The sequence below is a fragment of the Ciona intestinalis genome, chromosome 1 (assembly GCF_000224145.3).
Source record: "Ciona intestinalis chromosome 1, KH, whole genome shotgun sequence".
NCBI lineage: Eukaryota > Metazoa > Chordata > Ascidiacea > Phlebobranchia > Cionidae > Ciona > Ciona intestinalis.
Window position 1 is genome coordinate 7,537,654 of NC_020166.2, and position 18,938 is coordinate 7,556,591.

General features: G+C 36.0%; 3 protein-coding genes across 4 annotated transcripts; 1 reads left to right on the forward strand and 2 right to left on the reverse strand.

Annotated features, from left to right (window-relative positions):
• Positions 1-3,054: 3,054 nt before the first annotated feature.
• On the reverse strand, positions 3,055-4,191 carry LOC100177893 (tropomyosin). Its single transcript, XM_018814835.2, has 3 exons — positions 3,649-4,191; positions 3,496-3,565; positions 3,055-3,186 (listed from the first exon to the last, which is right to left on the reverse strand). The coding sequence occupies exons 1-3, from the start codon at positions 3,865-3,867 to the stop codon at positions 3,104-3,106; spliced, it is 372 nt and encodes a 123-aa protein (XP_018670380.1). The 5' UTR covers positions 3,868-4,191; the 3' UTR covers positions 3,055-3,103.
• A 2,904-nt stretch (positions 4,192-7,095) lies between these two features.
• LOC100180244 (carbonic anhydrase 2-like) lies at positions 7,096-12,606 on the reverse strand. 2 transcript variants are annotated; one of them, XM_002121526.4, is made up of 10 exons: positions 12,490-12,606; positions 10,249-10,312; positions 10,102-10,193; positions 9,712-9,811; positions 9,439-9,557; positions 9,289-9,381; positions 9,141-9,206; positions 8,753-8,807; positions 8,039-8,145; positions 7,096-7,641 (listed from the first exon to the last, which is right to left on the reverse strand). In XM_002121526.4, the coding sequence occupies exons 2-10, from the start codon at positions 10,280-10,282 to the stop codon at positions 7,519-7,521; spliced, it is 789 nt and encodes a 262-aa protein (XP_002121562.1). In that variant the 5' UTR covers positions 10,283-10,312; positions 12,490-12,606; the 3' UTR covers positions 7,096-7,518. The 2 variants fall into 2 exon arrangements, with proteins under 2 accessions (XP_002121562.1, XP_002121620.1); XM_002121584.5 differs by lacking the exon at positions 12,490-12,606 and adding an exon at positions 10,413-10,609.
• Positions 12,607-15,561: 2,955 nt separating this feature from the next.
• Positions 15,562-18,802, forward strand: LOC100182544 (cyclin-dependent kinase 2-like). The gene is made up of 4 exons (XM_002120193.5): positions 15,562-15,783; positions 16,984-17,061; positions 18,400-18,517; positions 18,597-18,802. The coding sequence occupies exons 1-4, from the start codon at positions 15,668-15,670 to the stop codon at positions 18,777-18,779; spliced, it is 495 nt and encodes a 164-aa protein (XP_002120229.1). The 5' UTR covers positions 15,562-15,667; the 3' UTR covers positions 18,780-18,802.
• The last annotated feature ends 136 nt before the right edge of the window (positions 18,803-18,938 follow it).

The following is an 18,938-nucleotide window of genomic DNA, read 5'->3' on the forward strand; positions in this document are numbered from 1 at the left end:
TGATGATATTTAATTTAGTGGCATTTGGCAAGTTTTATAATGCAGCACACCTTTATAGTTTAATTTAGATTAAATTCTAAGCCACCAGAATTATTAAGCTAGCTATTTAAGCATGGTCAATAGGTGTTCCGTAGTTGGATAAAATTATTTGGATAAGAGTACCATCTGTGCATGTTATGATCATGAAGAAGTGGCAAGAAGATCTTCAGGAAGGAAGACTAGTCAAATTTAAACAGCGACAAAGGTCTAAAGTTAGACACAACACTTAAGTACGAAGGGAGGCTATCGTGAGTTTGTTTGTATTATACAGTCTTAATTTATGATGTGCTGTATGACCCATTTTTTGACCTGGAGGAAGAGCCTCTGTCCTGCTTTAACAAAAAAAACCTCGATTAAAAATGGGTTATGAGCAGCAGGACAGATCAAGGCATAAGCACCTTGAGACAAAAGGCTAATGCTTGTGTTTATCCAATATCCTATACTGTTAGGATATTGGATAAGGACCGATTTTAAAAGTCCACAACGGACATATCAATTAACTTACTTGTTGTTACTGCGGTGTTGTTTTGCTAGATATGCATAGGCTGTCTTAAAAAACTTCTGTTTTAAGCCTAATACTATTTTCACTCAGCGACTGAGCCAAACTAAACTGTCGGTAAAACTTACTTGTATGTCGCACGTGGTTAAAAGTAACTCCTATCTGTTCAGTCATGCTTAAACATTTATAAAAAATATAAGATGTTGATAAAATAACCCGAAAAATAAGGTAATTTAACCGGGAATGGTAAATAAACTGTTATTTGATGCAAAAACTACAGCCAGACAGCAAAATCCATTCATAAAACCGTGACGTAACAATGTATTATAATGGGCATTATTCGCGTCAATAGGCCTCTTATTTTCTGAGCAGTTTCGGTGTATTCCTAGGCCGTGTATTGAGTAGGCCATGTATAAGCATATATATTCTTTGTCTTTGCTTTACAAATAGATTAATACTAACAGAGTCCAATGAAGTGATTTGGGTGTTTATTTCATTACTGGTAACTATCTACACAGCATGATGAAACGGTACAAAATGTGTTAACTAAATAGTTGCCCCGGAACGTTATTTTAGTCGGTTCGTATTTAATAGACCTCGTATTGTATTTGTTCCGACCTACTACGCAAGCGCAGTGGTGTCGCGGCGCATGCGCAGTAGCGCCCGGACGATTCGTGATATATCTGTTTCGACCGATGTATTTGTACCTGGCGCTACCGCGCATGTACTTATACGTCCAAATTTATTACCACTCGGATCCAAATAAATTTATACTACCCTATGTTAAAAACGTTGCAGACACGATGTTTACGCGTTAAAACTGTAGTTTTTTTAATTAAAGTTAGCAGAACTGAGTTGAGTACGTTATTTGTAGGAAGTACTACTGACAAATAAGCAAGTACTTAGAAAAATATGCTGTGTATAATACAAACTGAATATTTTTCTTGGTCTATTAAAAATAAACAATGCTAAACACGAACTTACCTTCTTTGTCTTTGCTTTACAAAATAGAACAATACTAACAGAGTCAAGTGTAACAATGTAGTGATTTGGGTGTTTATTTCATTACTGGTAGCTATCGGCACAGCATGCTGACGTCTGACGTATAATCGGACGTAGCGACGTCAGCAGTACAGAGGGTAGAAATGTACCTTGAAACGGTACGAAATGTGTTTAGTAACTTTTGCCCCGAAACGTTTTTTTAAACCGGTCCGTATTAAATGGACCTCGTATTGTATAGATGTCGCGGCACATGCGCAATAGCGCCTGGTACAAATGTATCGGTCGAGGTCATGGCGTCCTCTAGAGGGCGCAGTGGTCGGAGCGAATATATCACGAGACAAGGCCCAAAATATAAATAGGAAATAATCGTATTTACGAAGTTTGCGCAAACGCTGTTGGTAAAAGTTATTATTATTTTATTAAAGTGATCCTTATTTTTTTGACGTATTTTTTGCTATGGCACTTATAGTATTTCTATGTATTCATGTTTAAGTATTTCCCGCGCATTTGCACAGCTATTAGATTTATTTACATGCTGCACTTTTGGGGAAGGATGTATTGTATTGATAATGCATGAAGATAGCTGATGCTAAACGCAATATCTTAGTGAAAACCAGTTGTCGAATAGTCTTAAGGTGGCTGTACACAGTATCCGGAATTCGTCCATTTTCTCTGTTTTGTCCAGATTTCGCTGCCGCATGCGGAAATCGGTAATGGGTGTGCATACGACTTCGCATGCCAGATACTGTGTACAGCCACCTTTATCGTAATGTCAATTCTGTACCTTCTGCGTCCCTACCTATAAAGTTGACTCAGATAATTTATTATTTTTAAGATACTTAGGTCGGTTAGATTTGGTTTATATGGCTGAAGAAAAAGAAGTGTTCACCGCAATTTTCGCTTTTTTCAACAATGGATTTCGTGTGCTCTCAATGCGGTTAGTAACTTTTGGACAATTAATATTTTAGGCAATTTTGTTTTATAGTGGATCATTTGGTACTACACTGTTTTGATGTTTCGTTCGGTTAAATAAATGATGTAGATTTGTACAAAAATACATGAACTACATGAGTAAGTACAAGTTAGTGTTGGCTAATTCAATAATTTACCTTATTTCTAATTGTAACAGCACAAAAGATGCTAAGCTTTGGTTTGACACTGTTACTTTTTCCCATATCTTTCATGTTCTTTATACAACCGACATAAATCAACTTTGAATTATAATAGGTATGGACAACTACTAACTATAATATCCAACACGGTTGATGAATAAAATACGATTATTTGTATTTAATACTGTGATAAGCAAATCAAGGCCGCTGCAAATGCAAATAGATAACAATGACTTAACTGTTTCCGCAGAAAAAAGGCCTGGAATGTTAGTTTTCTAAATTTAAATATAAAAAGCACAAAAGAGCATTTTCTAATCCTGCATAAAAGGTTAAAATTTTCTTACACTTCTTACACAATAATTCCTAAAAATAACCCTAATACAGATTAAATTTAAAACGAGAAAGAGTATATATCTTTTATGACAAAAAACAATTTTACTGCTGTTGCATTTTAAATATCAGACAACTCTGCCATTGTTTCTTCTAATTGTTTCTTTGCGTCTTCTGCTTTTGTTTCGGCTGCTTCCAATTCATCTGAAATGAAATTATGGTTTTTAACTTTTAAATAACCATCACATTCATAAATTAACTGCATATATATATATATATATATATACACAGCACTAATAATTCGATTGTTTTAGAATTAACTGTTGTAAATACCTTTGATAAAGTCATTTTCCCAAATGTTCTTTTTAACTGTTATTTTATTTTTAAACTAGATTTTAAGGAAAATCATTTTAATACATTTAATTTTGTTTTATTTAGCTAATAAGATGTGGGGTTTTTGTAGTTTTAAGTAAAAAAGTAAGTGTCTGTTAAGAAAGTTCATTTTTCACTTACCTTCCATCATTTTGATTTTATGGTTTAAAGTAGCAACCTCTTGTACAGCAAGTTCCTGTGAATCTTCCGACTGCAAATGGAAAAGTTTTTAATGATAATGGCTGTATAGCAGTGTAGCACACTGTACATGTACTCATTAATAGGTTAACTTACTTCTTTTAATTTGTGAGAGAGTGCAGCAACTTTGTCTTGTAGTGCATCAATTTCCTGTTCCTGTATTATTTCCTTTCTCTCAAAATCATGAATCCTGTGTTCAAACTCAGTCATTTCTATATTTTTTTCTTTGAGGAGTTTATCCAAATGGTCAATTCTTTCTTCCTTTTCATCCAGTTCTTGACGCATAGTCGCAAACTTTTTCTTTACTTGTTCCATAATGCTAATATAAATGACCTAACCAAACTAAACATAAGAAAAATATTTGAAAACATGTACAAATGGCACAGTAGGTTACATTTACAATTCATTAAATATACAATAGCTATTATAACCTCCCTACATTAAAGAAACAGAAACCATGCCGCCTCCATTAAAGTGAAATAAAAGTGAATAAATGATTCGGCTTGGTTAGCCATGAGGAATAAGTGTTTTTTAAACTCCTGCAAGTGCAGCTTCATAATTTCACACCATAAAATTAGTTTCTACAGATTTTCTGTTTTATTTATTTATTTGCCTCTTGTTATGAATTAGTCACACATTTCATCAGTTGTACATATACTACATAGTTTCTTAATAAAGCTAAACTACCACTAGCGCTTCTCATACTTTGGTGTTAGGAAAAACTACTTATTATTGCGAAATATCATAGTACTACGAATTTATAATCAAGATTACATTATTTTAAAGAAACCGTATAGCTCACAATACGTAGTTAAATCCGCATCAACATAATACTTCCGATAGCCGATGACGTAATGGTTCAAACCAACGACAAGAATTATGCCTTCGTGAGTATTGCGACTTGTCTTTGCCTATAGATAAGTACCGATCAGGTGTGTCTTCGGTACAACGGCCGCGGGCTATTGCTATTCTTTCTAACGGAATGTGACTCGTTACCACCATAAGTTGTTATTATAGCGATGGCAAACCAGTAAAGTAAAGAGTAAACGCTTAAGACAAGTCAATAAATGCTAAGCAGATGAAACCAAAAGCTTCGATACACGTATACTGGGTTATGTAACGCAAAATAACTATAATGTAGCTATATTCAGAACGGAAGGAAATGCTCGTCACATATTGGTACCACAACACCTCAACAGCACAGCCGAATCTGGCGCGTGAGACCAACTTAGCACGTTTTTTGAATATTTTATACACTTCTTATGATTTTTCATATGCACCAAGACAACCGTAATGCAAATTGTTTTTAACAAAACTCCAATTATCTGTACAGTGTACACCTACCCAACACTGCTTGCTGCGTTTATAAACAACGCCTTCGGTTCAGTTCTGATTCCAAGTAAGCTCGACTACTGAATAACTGCTGTTTACCGTCACGAAACTATATGTGCGGTTTTCACTCAAACGTATCTACACTTGGACAGCAGGTGTAACGAAAACTTATGTACTTCTTCGTAAAAGTAGTTTATATTCACACCGACTACTCTAATGTCTTATCGTTAAACTAGTATTCAGGCAAAACAAACCAACCGGCAATTGTGAAACCGAGCGATCTGTTAATGATCAATCGGCCACACCTGATCCCATACATCTATTCAAGCGTGAAGTACTTTTCGTAAATGCCTCGCCGCTACGCGTTCTCCTCTTTGTACGCATTCTCCATATAAGGCTTACCAGTATTTAAGTAGGCTCAGTGACGTAAGTAGTTGAGCGTTCTGAGCCATACAATAACGTAATGTCGTCTGACTCCTGTGATCCGCTTAAGCACTTTTTTGGATATTTCGTCTAAAACCGTTACGTTACTGTCAATCGTTCGCATTTCGCTTATATTTATCTAATGTTTAACTTCCTATAATAGTAGCTTAGTAATCGAATATGCGTGTTTTCGAAAAAAGTAAAAACAAAACGCATCAGACTATTCACAAACTGTTTATGTTTATTGTTCTTACGGAAATGCATCATCGTTTTGTCTAGTTAAGCGTATAATTTTAGCTTGCTGAACCGCATCTCCGGTTAACATATACTTTACACAAGTTTACAGAGCATCATATTTACGTAATCCGCTACACATCAAAACAAAAACGTGCGAGTAGAATAATTAATATGGCTGGCAGCCTAAATATCAAAAATACAAAAACAAGTTTACCACTGCTGTCTTGTACACTTAATTATAACTACACGGTTTATTCCAACAATCAACCACTAAAGAAACCCGATAGTGCTAAATAAAGTTACTCAATTCGATTCTACCGAAGGTACTCAGTTGACAAAACAGGCCGGCAAATCTCATTTTACACGGTAGTCCTTATACAAATAAAGCAACTACACGATTCTCCTCAAGCTAGGTTAATTTCGCTGGATTTCGCCAGCTTTTTAGATTAAAACCTTCAATAATGTCTCACTGTTTATGACGCTAATCTAATTTTCTCCCAGCATAAGCCCATAAAAAATATTTTTCTCAGTCGCCCACTTAAGCTAGCATCAAAAGAACCCGGGCATTGAATTTTTCTTTTACTAACTAGTCTACCCGTTCAAAAACGTTCTGCGTACTGCTCGCAGTCAAATAGAGAAGACTGACGTCAGAAAGTAGACGATGGATATCCGTTCTTGAGCTGTGCGTACAGAACTAACCAGGAAATTTACATGACTTCAATTCGGTACTGTGTTTCACGAACCTCCTAAAATAAAGTATCATCTCCGACTGCACGCATGTAAATTCTTTAATATCTAGCAAGAAGGTATTATCCATAGAATCAAAACATTAAGATGAACTAGCAGTTCTTTGGCGTGAATACGAAACTTTTTAGACCCCTCCTTCAGTCGTATCTTCACCATAAAAGTTTATGGTTATTGTTTTAGTGCTGTTTTACTGCAGTCCAGTTGATCAGGCGTTAAGGTTATGGAAACTGACCTACAGATCACAGCAATTCTGGTGCGTTTATAAACGTTTGGTTAAAAACTTGATTTTTTTTTAACTTTTATAGAAAGAAACGATTAACCCAAATTTCACGACTATTACTAATTTGCTGAAATGCAAATAAGATTCATGACAATAAAGTCGATAAGTTGTCTTATGCTCATTTATTCAACTAGGACACATAAACTTTATCTCGATAAATTGTGGCACGTCGTATACCTTTGTACTTAAATATTTATTTTTTGATACCCTGAGTGAACCCGAGTTTTGTTTGCTACTTGTTTGGTAGCACTTGGTGCATCCTACTGTTATGATGTAACGAGACTGTCAACAATATGTGTTTAATTTAAGCGGTGTAAAATTTACGTAAAAAATTCCGGTAACGTTTGTACGTATACAAAGTACATAACGCTAATCTGTATGAACTTGGCTCGATATTGTTTTGGTTCAAATATTTATTCCTTTTTTGTATCATTTTCTAACGTTAGTATGAATGTTACTGTCACATAAAGGGACCTTTAAAGGCTAACTGTCTGCCACTGTCCGTAAAAAAAACAATATTCCAGTGATGACAATATACATAATTTATTCTCTTGAATACGTGGTATAGGCAAAATACACAAGTTTTTTTTTTGTATTGTGTTTAAAACGGCTGGACGTACATGAGACTGTGAAGTAGTTATTTGTATCTGAGGTGTGTCGTGTGCATATATAACATGGTTTATGGTGAACAAAGAATTGGTTTATGGTTAACATACATTTGATGGTGGTTTCATTGGTTTCTGTTGATTTTTAACTAATTTGTGTTTTTGATGGTGGTTTCATTGGTTTTTGTTTGTTATGTGAGGCTTTTGTATAAGGGTAATAAGATTTTACAATATCTGGATACTGGATACGTTTCGTGCAATAACATGCAGACTTGCATAATTCTGTATCATTGAATCGCAAATAAATGCATATACTACATAATGTAGATTCTTGCGTTAGTTTTACATACAGTCGCGGCAGTAAACTGTGCGACCATGAATTGGTTGCACTGGACGGAAATTGTCCACCAGAGGCACTGCTGGTTTGCCTTCCTCGGTAGAATACAATCCCCTGAACGTGTCCATCTATACAGAGATAGAACTGAGTGTTATTTTTTTATATTATCATGATAAAAAAAAACGAAATATGTATCTGTTTAAGTTATACTATACGTATAAGTATAGTAGGGTGGGGGAAGATGGGACACCTTTTCACTCTTTTTGCCCGTCCAATTTGGTAGTAAACAAAGAACATTCAAAGGATTATAAAACCGTATCCCCACGACTTCCATAGACCGTTGTTAATTGTTTAAACACGATCACGATATTTAGATATTATGTGCTAAAGGTGTTCCATCTTCCCCCACCCTACTATATCATGCTTATCCTGTTTTATAAACAGTTTTGAAATTAATAACTATACCGCTGATATGATCATATAAGTATCCATCTTATTTCTGTGTTTGTAGAACTGCATATTTACCTGCTCTTGAGATATTCCGGTTATTTCGCGAAAGTTGATCCACTCCACGCATTCGGTAAGTGGTGGGGTGGTCAGGGATCCGTGGTAGTGAGCGAAGGCGCCTTTGTCTGTGATAACAATGTGGTCGTGTTAAGTTTTGCGGTTATTGAATAGTATGCCAAACATTTAGTTGCAGTGTATGTGAAGTTTTTTTAACAAAGTATTTAAAAATAATTAGTACAAAAATCAACGGCACACGGCTGACATTGAAGTAAATTCCATAAACTATTATAATAACAAAATGTTTTCACTAAGTAATAGCGATAAATGTTACGTTTTATATGCAAAATATGAAACGAATTAGTACAAAAATCAACGGTGACGTGTCTGACTAAAGTTGCAGTAAAATTAGTAAACTGATAAACCAAACACGTTTTCATTTGGTACTAATGAAACCACCATTGTAGGCGACAGGTGTATGTGTCTTTGGGCAATACACCTAACGGCAATTGCTTTAACCCAGTGGTCACTAATGGGTTGTCCAAATTATCAGCCATACATAAAAAAATAAAAAAAATTCCCCCAAAAAATAATCACTCACAAAGTAACGAACATGGTAACTCGTAAGCTGGCACGAGGTGTTAAACCCGTGTGATAACGACTGTCGTTTTCCGGCCACGCGAGGATAAAGTAAGTTACATTCATTCATTCACCGCATAATGCTTATCAGCTTACCTGATGGGAATAATCCATCCACGTCAAGGCATCCTTCCACATGGGCTTCGGTGTGCTGTGATGGATACCGCCGTTAGCACATAATGTCCAGTTTTCAATTGGAGTTTTAACGATTATAACCGCGCTTTTTTAACGTAAGGGACTACGCTTATATAGTTTAGTAGATATTCGTTATAAATGGGACGATAAAACTGAATGGAAAATGGACTATCTTACCCTTAACCCCCATCAAACATTAACGGATGACACATTCATTTGGTAATTTCTCGACTCACTATAGAGATATTTTTAATGGTGATTTCTAAAAGCAGTTCGATTTGCTTTTTTTCAGAACAATTAAAAGTTTCTTGGTCTTATTTGTTATACATTATAAGTAAACTTGACTTACCGCGTACCGAACCTTCCTAACGTTGTGCAGAAGAACCTGATATGCAGGGTTGCATGTGTCTTCCACCTGGAAAAGGGAAGGTTTAAAGTGATACGACAGTCATCATACTGAATTCAAACGTTACGAAAACCAACTAATTTTCACTCACGTCAATAAATACGCCAAGTACACTCAAACCGTCAGGGTGCTTCATTGCTTCGGTAGCATCCGGGTATTTATCGTTGTAATGCACAAAGTGAAGCTAAAAAGAATTGCAATGTTACGATTGTCATCAAACTGTTGCTATAGTTTTGCTTACCTCTGCGCTTGTAGGTCTGCCGTTGATCGTATGCTCCGAACCACGGTTATTTTCCGCACCCCAATGGAAATGAAATTGGACCAAACGCTGTCTGTGCTGGAAGGGACCACCAGTAAATCCTACATATAGAACAGCGTTATTAATGCCATTCGGGCAACACTGGTTGTAAAATCACACACCAACACTCCCTTTGCGGGGATATTTTATCGAGCAATACGAATCGCAAAAGTAAATTGTACAAAAAACTAAGTCCTAAGAATCATAACATCGCACCAGATTTAGTTCCAGTTGAAAAGAACTTGACCGAAGTACCAGTGTTCTTCACCTTCGTAATTTCGCTTGGGTCGTAACACATATCCAACGAAGGAAAATTCTGAAAACAGTTACATTCACTTGGAACTGTTAAATATTCGTAAACATGAAGTTAAATATTTCTCTAGTGGGGGGGGGGGGAGATTGAACACTTTTCAGTTATTTTCTTGTTTCATTTTTTAGTTAACATAGAACATTTAAAGAATTATAAAACCGTATCCTCGCGACTTCCATAAACCGTTGTTGATTGTTTAAAACACGATCAGGATATATTTGGATATTATGTGCTAAATATGTCCCATCTTACCCCACAGACCAACATAGGTTAAAATTTCATGACGTTTGTTTTACCTTTGGGTCTAGGTCCCTTTCTTTGATATCAATGGGTGACTGGCGCTTTCCCTCTTTGCCGATCAGGTAATCAAGGTACCATTTTTCTGGCCCTGTAATTAAAATCCACGCATTTTTTGAATACCTTAGGAAAGTGGGCATGGTTACCTAAAATTGTTTGAGCATATCCCCAGTGTGCCATTCTACGTTGTTGGTCGTTGAATTGTCTTACCTGAGTACAGTATATTGTTATTTGTTATACAACACCCAAGAAGTACAAAATAATGCCAACTTTAAAATTGCGGTAAATAAAAAACAAGAAAAAGAATTACGTTTGAAGCGCTGATGCATGCTCGGGACAGGGAAAGTCCCTTGGAAATTGCAGTTCGAATCATAATATAACACGATGTGCTTCGATTGCTGTACAGCGAGTTCAGGAGATGGTGAAAATTCTACTGCACTGCCACTACTTTTTACAGAGTATTACATATTTATTCAAAAAGAAAACACCTTAACATCTTCTATGCCTGTTTATAAATACACTGTTCACTGCCTAACACTAAATCATTAGCACAATCAATACCCTGATTTATGGTTAACAGACTCGTTTGGGTTAAAGGCGAAAAAAATATTATATTTTTGTAAAAACATTGTCATTTAGTACGGATCCCAATACGCTTATTTTTACCAGGGTTAAAATACAAAATAATGGGATGGGGGCAGAAACAGAATATCGGGTTATGTTTAAGGAATGACCCTTGTTTAACTCCGCGTGGCCCACTACGGGTGCCCTATTTCGTATACACCCCGTTTTCGCTTAATTACCACATTTGTAACTTTGTCGTTTGGTGTTTTGCCCAAAGGCCCACACGCCGACAATGGTCGAAGCATCCATTATTGAAACCGGGATCTTTCGTTTTTAATGCAAGCGCATTAACCATCGAGTCACGGCGGTTTACGAACCCCAACCAGGTATATTTTGACAAACGATCTTTCAACTGAATTCTGCCTCTAAGTAACCCACGACAGAGTCACAAAGAGTGATCATGCGTAACACTTTTTTAATGATTGCTATTTTGCGTATGACGCCCTTTTGGTTTGCGTAACAAGACCAGTTTTATTGGAAAGGTATATTCTAATTCTCTTTAAACTGATACTGAAAGTATTTGTTTTTCCACATTCCGCGCAAGGACATATATTCCGTCTTTTACCCTTATTCTAAAATTTGTCAGCCTGTTATCCTGTTTACGGCGTAAACTGTTAAACAAAAGCTTAATTAGCGTTGTTCAAATTCTTTTTATAACGAAACCATTTGTGCTAAACTAAAGGTTTAATTTAACAATAGAACTAAACCCCCCATAATGTTAAAGTAAATAGAGTACGTTTTACACAATACTACAGCTTTTCCTTGAGAACGAAATCGCTGTCATACTTAATATTTATACTGTATTACTCAAATGTTTACTTTAAATTGCTCTTATTACACTTAAACGACTATTCCGAACAGCAGTTAAACAAAACTTGCCCATTCTTTACAGCACATGGTTACTCTGTACATGAATTTTCAAGTAGTAACAAACAGTGCTTCCGCATCGTCTATAAACAACTTAACCGCTTATTAAACTCAAATAAACCGGATCTAAAAATACGCAGTTTTATAATTTAACCTTGTGTTATATATTTTAGTAGTATAGTTTCTTTTGTGTCTTTATATTCCCTATATTTTTTCGGGACAGAAAATATCTTGCAGCACTGCTTTCTCTCTCTTGTAATGGGCGTGTGTGCTAAGAAGAGAATAAAGAAACAAAGAATGCTCTCCGCGGAGAAGATTTGATACCAGCGTGGTGTTAGGCATTGTACTGGAACGTGATAAACAGCCAATACCCAATATAGTAGACCATTAAATCGCTGTGGTAGTAAACTCCCGGTACGTTTATGACGTGGGTATACGATGTACTGAACATCTGTTTACTGTTGTGCTAAAGTTTTTGTTTCGATTTAGCCAAAACATGGACTTTTGAGGGCGTTAATTAGTGTAACTGTTACCGAACAACAGACCGTGAAATATGCGCTCTATCGACTCAAGTTATACTGCGAAACGCTTCGTTAGAGGCGGACCAGTATTGATTTTAATTGATCATACTATCGATACCATATAGTCATATACTCATATACATTCGCAAATTTAACTATAAGAAATCATTCCAAAATTCAAAATTACTTTGATAAATAAAAGATTTGGTATTATAATGGTTGTATTAGCTGCTGGATGGTGGGGTAGCTTGTTTTGACAGAGTTGACATGCCAATCGTGTCGTGTTATTACGAGGAAAGCTATGAACGACCAGTGCGTTCATAGTAATGCGTATAAGTTCAGCTATAAACTCAAAGGAAACTAAAACAAACTTACCGTTCTGAACCGACGACTTCCTCTTTATGAGTAGATTAAATGAAGTATTTGGCAGCGTAATGCAATCCTGCACCTACTTGGTCTGAAAAGAAAGCCACAAATCACAGATTACAGGGCGATATTACTCAACGGGGAGGTTTGTACAAACATTCCCCGTTTGCCGTTTCCCGCTGGCTAACCTAAAACCTGGCCGTACTACAAGCTGAGCGCGAGTTACATTTAACTGCGAAGTGCCATGGGGCGAGCATCCCTTTATTTGCTGGTCAGCAGGTAGTGGGTTGCAGCAAAGCAGAAAGTGTCCATCACATAGCCTGCTGCTGTGATACGACCTTCAGTTATGGCGCTGGGCGGGAAAGTAACAACTGAGCGTGCTGTTAGTGCCGGGTAACTAATTTTTTCTGTAAACAAGACGTGTCACGGCTTTTGTCAGGGCGACCAAGCTTAGTTTTGTATAATTAATGATCAATATGGCAGTGAATAATGCCAACATATGACATTATAATTTAATGCAAAACGGATACCGCGAGATAATCTGTTTAAATTCCGAATCACGGTCGTTTTCAAACTTTTAATGGTAAGGTATTTAAACGATGCAATCAAGTGTTCAGTACAAACCTAACTGTAATAGTATATACGTTAATCTTAAACAGACTTTAGGTAACGCCAACAACGGTTGCGGTCTTTTTGTCTCACATTCCATGCATGCTGCCTTGCTGCGTAAGCAACTTTTGAATACCGAGCATTCAGTAGTTGTTCAGCAGTAGTTGTTCTGCTTCTACAAAAAAGATTCGACATTGTTTTAAAAGTCTCATGTGAGCTTATCTTTGATCGATCGCTAGAAAGGGTACAGTAAAATTCGTGCAAAAAACTTCTGCGCTGTTTGGCTGATGATATTTTAATCGCTATTGGTCAAGCTTAGTGAAAGATACCAAAGTTATTTAATAAAAATGTTTGCTTCGGTTTGATGCTAGCAACAAACTCAAACATTTTAAATAATTTATTCTTTCTTCTGTGGTCAGGAATCTAATCCTCTACTTGAGCCTCCAACCCGTAATTCAGTATCATTCGCTGGTGACAATTACAGTCCAACAGTTATAGATAAACGTTTACCCACACTGGCTTAACACCCGGTATACATTGCTTAATGTAGCAGTACCGCCCGAACTCCATGTCGCAAACTTTTTCTTCGCTGTTGGTCTGATGATATTTTGTTCTCTGTTAAACAAAGCTTTGTGAAAAATCCCCGATTTTTTTTATCGCATTTTTTGTTTTGATGTCAAACAACAATCTCAAACATTTTAAATAATTTATTTTTCTTCCAGTATATGGTCATGAACTTAGCCTAATTCCCTATTCGAAACACAAAACCGTAAAGTCTGGTACCGTGATAACATTTTCTCAATATCTAATAGTTTTAGACAAACGTTTACCAGCACCAGCTTGACATAGGGTGGAGTCTATATGCTTCAAGCAAGCTATTGAATCATTCATAACTTCCTTTGTTATAATAATTGCTTTCACCAAGTCGTTCAGATAAAAGGAAAAGTACACAAATTTCGATTCCGTGAAATTCTAACGGAAATTATCTCATATTTCTCATTATATTAGAATACGTTTTACCTACGTGCATACATCACAGTATGCTTTAATGCAACCTTATATAGTCATTGTGATTTAAAATTATGTATCTGCGGATGTCGACAGAAACAGTTCATCAGTCGTTGTGCATGTTAAAATGCATCTTTATAAACAGACACAACAATTTATCATCAACATACATCGTCTTTAGAAAACTTGCATAACATTTTGGTGCCACGAAAAAAACTCGAGCGAATATTTACGAAAATTGCTTTAAAATAAAACATTAAAGACATAAAAATTGTAGTAGGTTGGGGAATGGTCTAGAGGGTTCGTGAAAATACAGTTTTATAGTTTTTTAAATGTTCTTTGTTTAATTCTGAATAGGATTAGAAACCAATATGAATAGGTGTTCCATTCCGCCCTCTACTGGGTATTCAAGCCAGATACCCGTAGGCTGCGAATGAAAAGATTGATCTTCGATGCAAAAAATGGCTTTCTATTATAAAACATGTCAAGTCCTCCCGTGGATCATATTGACTGAGTAACTGAAACGGTAAGAAAAATGACTCGATTTGTCGTTGCTTCTAAGTACTGGTATCATCAATCGTATCTATATCATTACGAAACTTTATGTGTTAGCGTCTAGCGAAAATAAGCAAGGTTTCTTGATTTCCACTCGGTTCTGTAAATTCAAAACCTCTTTTATTCGTGGTCCCGAAACTCACCTTCATTCTATTTTTTGCATTTTAAAACCTATAGTGATGATGCGGTTAGACTACCGTGCGAACGGTGAAACCTATACCATCTTGCACTAAAATGATAGGTCATAACAATGTGTACAAAAATTACATAATAACCCCAAAGAGATTAAAACCAATGGTTTTAATGTCTTTGATAACCCCAAATCCCCCCCTTTACATACACACGTAGTCATGGCAACTTCCTAGGCTTCAATACCGTGGCAGAAGCCAGGGCCACGTACACGTTGATGTCGTTACTCCAACATCTGTGTTCGGTTAAGGACTTGCATGGTACATGTATGGATCCAGAGCCGGTGAAATGTTTCCATGACTCTACATAGGCCTACGCGAAATCAAAGCTAAATATGCATGGCACGAAAGTTATAAATTTATCGAAAAAGGATGTGAAAAGTCCTAGTACACGGCACGTTTTGGCACTCGAGTATCTCAGTCAATCTGTAACCTTTGCAAGTCTAGACCTCCCTGTTTAAACGTGATTTGTATAAAGCAAACAGAACAACATTTCCACGAAAACCTCACATGGCTCACTCGTCACCTTTATTCTGACAGCACATTTGGTATATTTAAGCACCGTAGATTACATAAATCAAAATTGGTCCGTAGTGTGCAATATTCACAACAACAAAAAAGTAACAAGTATTCGGCATTCCCACAAATGTTATAAAAAAAATGTGTGTAAAATGTCAAGCTTTTTACCGGTCATGGGTTTTAAAAATCTGCTTGGCGGGAATTTAGCAACAACAAAAATTACTGAATAGTCAATTGCCGTGCTTCGCTAAGTTCCAAAAAATCAATTATTTTAAATCGAATTAGGAAAATTTTCTGTTAATTCTAGTATGGATGGCTTTCACAAAATTGAGAAAATTGGCGAAGGGACGTATGGTGTTGTTTATAAAGCTCTCGATAAAGTTACTGGTCGAACGGTGGCTTTGAAGAAGATAAGACTAGATACGTAAGTTTAAAGTTGCGTTTTTGGCGCTAGTGAAGAGTCCTCTCCCCCCACTTTGTTTGCTAACCACTAAACCCCTACCCCTAACCACCAACCTCCAGCACTTCCCACCAGCCTATTCTGCTGTATACCAGAGGATTCTTCACTGTTGCCCCCTTCTTTCCTTATTAATGATTCTTTGTCTTAGGCAACGTCACGTCAGAAAACGGCGATATTGGCCGGAATTTCGTACACACTATGAATTGTCACAAGCACACAATTAATTAAACAATAAACAAATATTTATCAAATTAACAGATTTTCTTATGTGCAGTTGCATGCCGATTTTCAATAATACTCATGATCACGCACTTGTAAAATAACCGCCTTTCACATGCAAGATTTCGTCAGGTGCTGCCTTATTCTGCAAACTGGAAAAGTAGTACTTCTACAGGCTAATTTTATACATGAGAATGTTAATTATAAACAAACATTTGAACTTGCTAGTGGAAGTGGTGTTTAAGTGTTTTTTAAAAAATTACATATATATATCATAAATATGATTTACATTTACTATATTTAATACACTATAATTCGAAAAAAGTTAAACAAGCATTAGTTAGTTCAATAATAAGTCATCAAATAAAACAACTCTTAAAGGGCCTAAACACACTCAAATGTACATCGCTTTAATATATAGAGTGTGTTTTTCTAATTCTCATTCAGAAACACTGAGAAAGGCGAGAGGCAGTGTTTTTAGCGAAAAACGAGAGAACAAAAAAAACGCAAAAAACCACAAAAAAACGTAGGTTTCGCTTTTACGAATGAATCAGTCACGTGACTAGTACGTTCCTACGTCACAATCACGAAGCTCGTAGTAAAAAAAGGATAGCGCTAGAGATCACTGTTTGAGGACGAATATCTACGCCTATACTGGACCAATTTTAATAAGCAAAGTATTTTTGGAATCAATAAAACAGTCGCTTTATGAATTTACCATAAAAAATAAAAGTGACGTTGGGTGTGTTTACGCACTTTAATTCAGTAATTCACCGATTGTAGTAGTGAAATCTTGATTTCTGTGTTTTGGGTGAAGTTTTTTTTTAAAGTTCTACTAAGTTTCAGAAATATTACCGTATTAGTTTCAGATAAATGATATAAGTTATGAGAAGTTACTTCATACATGCTTGCTTCAATACTTATATTATTTCTTTATTTTTTTAGTGAAACAGAAGGTGTTCCAAGCACTGCCATTCGAGAAATCTCTCTTCTGAAAGAACTAGATCATAATAACATTGTTAGGTAAGAATCTTCATTCTTGTATACCTCCAGATATTGTGTCAAATTTATAAGGAAATAACGAAAATACTTTTTATTTCGAAGGCTAATTTTAATAATATTTATGGTAATTAGAGCACGACCGATTATCGGTTAGCCGATATATCGGCCGCATTTTTGGTGATTTACCGATTATCGGCAAGGGAAAAAATGGCCTATATTATCGGCGCTTAGTAACCAGACGGCCAGCAACGTGCGTACGCAAGAATCAATGCGGAGCGATAGCTTGTTCATAAACGTAAACTCACTCGTATACCTAATTCAACTTGTTCGTAAAAATCTAACGTACTGAACTAGGTCAAAGGGTCTGATCACGCGTCCACCGCATGTCATGTTTATCAGGCGCGTGTAACGTCGAGGTTACTTTAGGTCACTTACGCGTCAACGTGATACACAAATAAACTGCATTAGCTGATAAATATAATGTTTTTTTAATGGAAGGGAGGTAAAATTTATTTGAAAAAATTACAAATTAACCAATTAAGTAATTACAAGTTCACTAATAACTAATTAATAATAATTAAGCCTGTTAGTGGATTTTTCTAGCTATATCAGATTTTTCCGTTTTAATCAGTCAAGTTTTTTAGGTGCATAAAAATATCGGTTATCGGCAACTGAAATTTACAAAATATCGGTATCGGTTTGAAAAAAGCAATATCGGTCGGGCTCTAATGGTAATCCTTTCTTTTTTTTGTGTCCAAAATTAACTTTGTTCGTGTCCAAAATTAACTTTGAAAATGCGTGAAAACATGCTTCATCACCGTAGTTTGCCTGACTTGTGTAAGATTAATGATTTATTACGTCACAATGGTGATATGTTATGTCCCAATAGTGATAAGTTACGTACGTTGGGGCACGTTCCAGCCTTGTTTTTTGCTAGTGAAAACCTTAACTCTATGCCCTAACCCTTAACAAATTACATAATCTGTAACATAGAAATTAAAGGCAATGATATGCATTCTATGGCGTAATAATCTAACCTTTGTTTATATTATGTGTGAAAAATAAGGTGACGCAGCATGTTTTTGAGCATTTTTAAGGTTAATTTTCGACCAGAATGCCTTTTTTTTCAAAAAATATTTAGACAGCAGGTAACAGTAAGACCTAAAGATCATTTTGAAACCAAAATTTTAAGGGGCCACCAGCTAAAGATTTACCAATATTCACATTGTAATTTTGCAGCATAATACCAAACTTTCCAATGAATATTTTTTTACTTACTTAGCATTAGTCTTTTATATTTATAATAAATATCTGCAGAAAGCGATAAACCATTTGATTTCTAAAATATATCAATTTCAGATTGATGGATGTAATACATAGCGAGAAAAAGCTTTATCTTGTGTTTGAATATTTAAATCAAGACTTGAAGAAATATATGGATTCGCAACCAAATGGATTGCCGATGTCATTAGCTAAGGTATTGTATTTTACTATTTTTACGCAGCATGGTGTTTATACATAAAAAAATGTGATAATGTAAAACTTCCTTTTTTTAGAGCTACTTATATCAATTACTCCAAGGAATAGCATATTGTCATTCGCATCGCGTGTTACATCGGGACCTAAAACCTCAAAACTTATTGCTTGATGAACACGGGTGCATTAAGCTTGCTGACTTTGGCTTGGCAAGAGCTATTGGTGTTCCTGTGAGAATGTACACGCATGAAGTAAGTTTGTAAATCAATGATAATTATTAATAGTTAATTTTCGGTACCTCTAAATTGCCGCAGTGTGTGCGCAGTGTGTGCGCAGTGTGCGCAGTGTGCCGCAGTGTGTGCGCAGTGTGCCGCAGTGTGCCGCAGTGTGCCGCAGTTTGCCGCAGTTTGCCGCAGTGTTTC

Coding starts and splice junctions, on each gene's coding strand:
- LOC100177893 (XM_018814835.2), bottom strand. CDS start 3,867: ATGGAACAAGTAAAGAAAAAGTTTGCGACTATGCGTCAAGAACTGGAT. Junction 3,566..3,648: donor TCTCTCACAAATTAAAAGAA/GTAAGTTAACCT, acceptor TTCCATTTGCAG/TCGGAAGATTCACAGGAACT. Junction 3,187..3,495: donor TAAAATCAAAATGATGGAAG/GTAAGTGAAAAA, acceptor ATTTCATTTCAG/ATGAATTGGAAGCAGCCGAA.
- LOC100182544 (XM_002120193.5), top strand. CDS start 15,668: ATGGATGGCTTTCACAAAATTGAGAAAATTGGCGAAGGGACGTATGGT. Junction 15,784..16,983: donor AAGAAGATAAGACTAGATAC/GTAAGTTTAAAG, acceptor TTATTTTTTTAG/TGAAACAGAAGGTGTTCCAA. Junction 17,062..18,399: donor GATCATAATAACATTGTTAG/GTAAGAATCTTC, acceptor TATCAATTTCAG/ATTGATGGATGTAATACATA.
- LOC100180244 (XM_002121584.5), bottom strand. CDS start 10,475: ATGATTCGAACTGCAATTTCCAAGGGACTTTCCCTGTCCCGAGCATGC. Junction 10,194..10,248: donor ATATGCTCAAACAATTTTAG/GTAACCATGCCC, acceptor TTTTAATTACAG/GGCCAGAAAAATGGTACCTT. Junction 9,382..9,438: donor GCAGACCTACAAGCGCAGAG/GTAAGCAAAACT, acceptor AATTCTTTTTAG/CTTCACTTTGTGCATTACAA.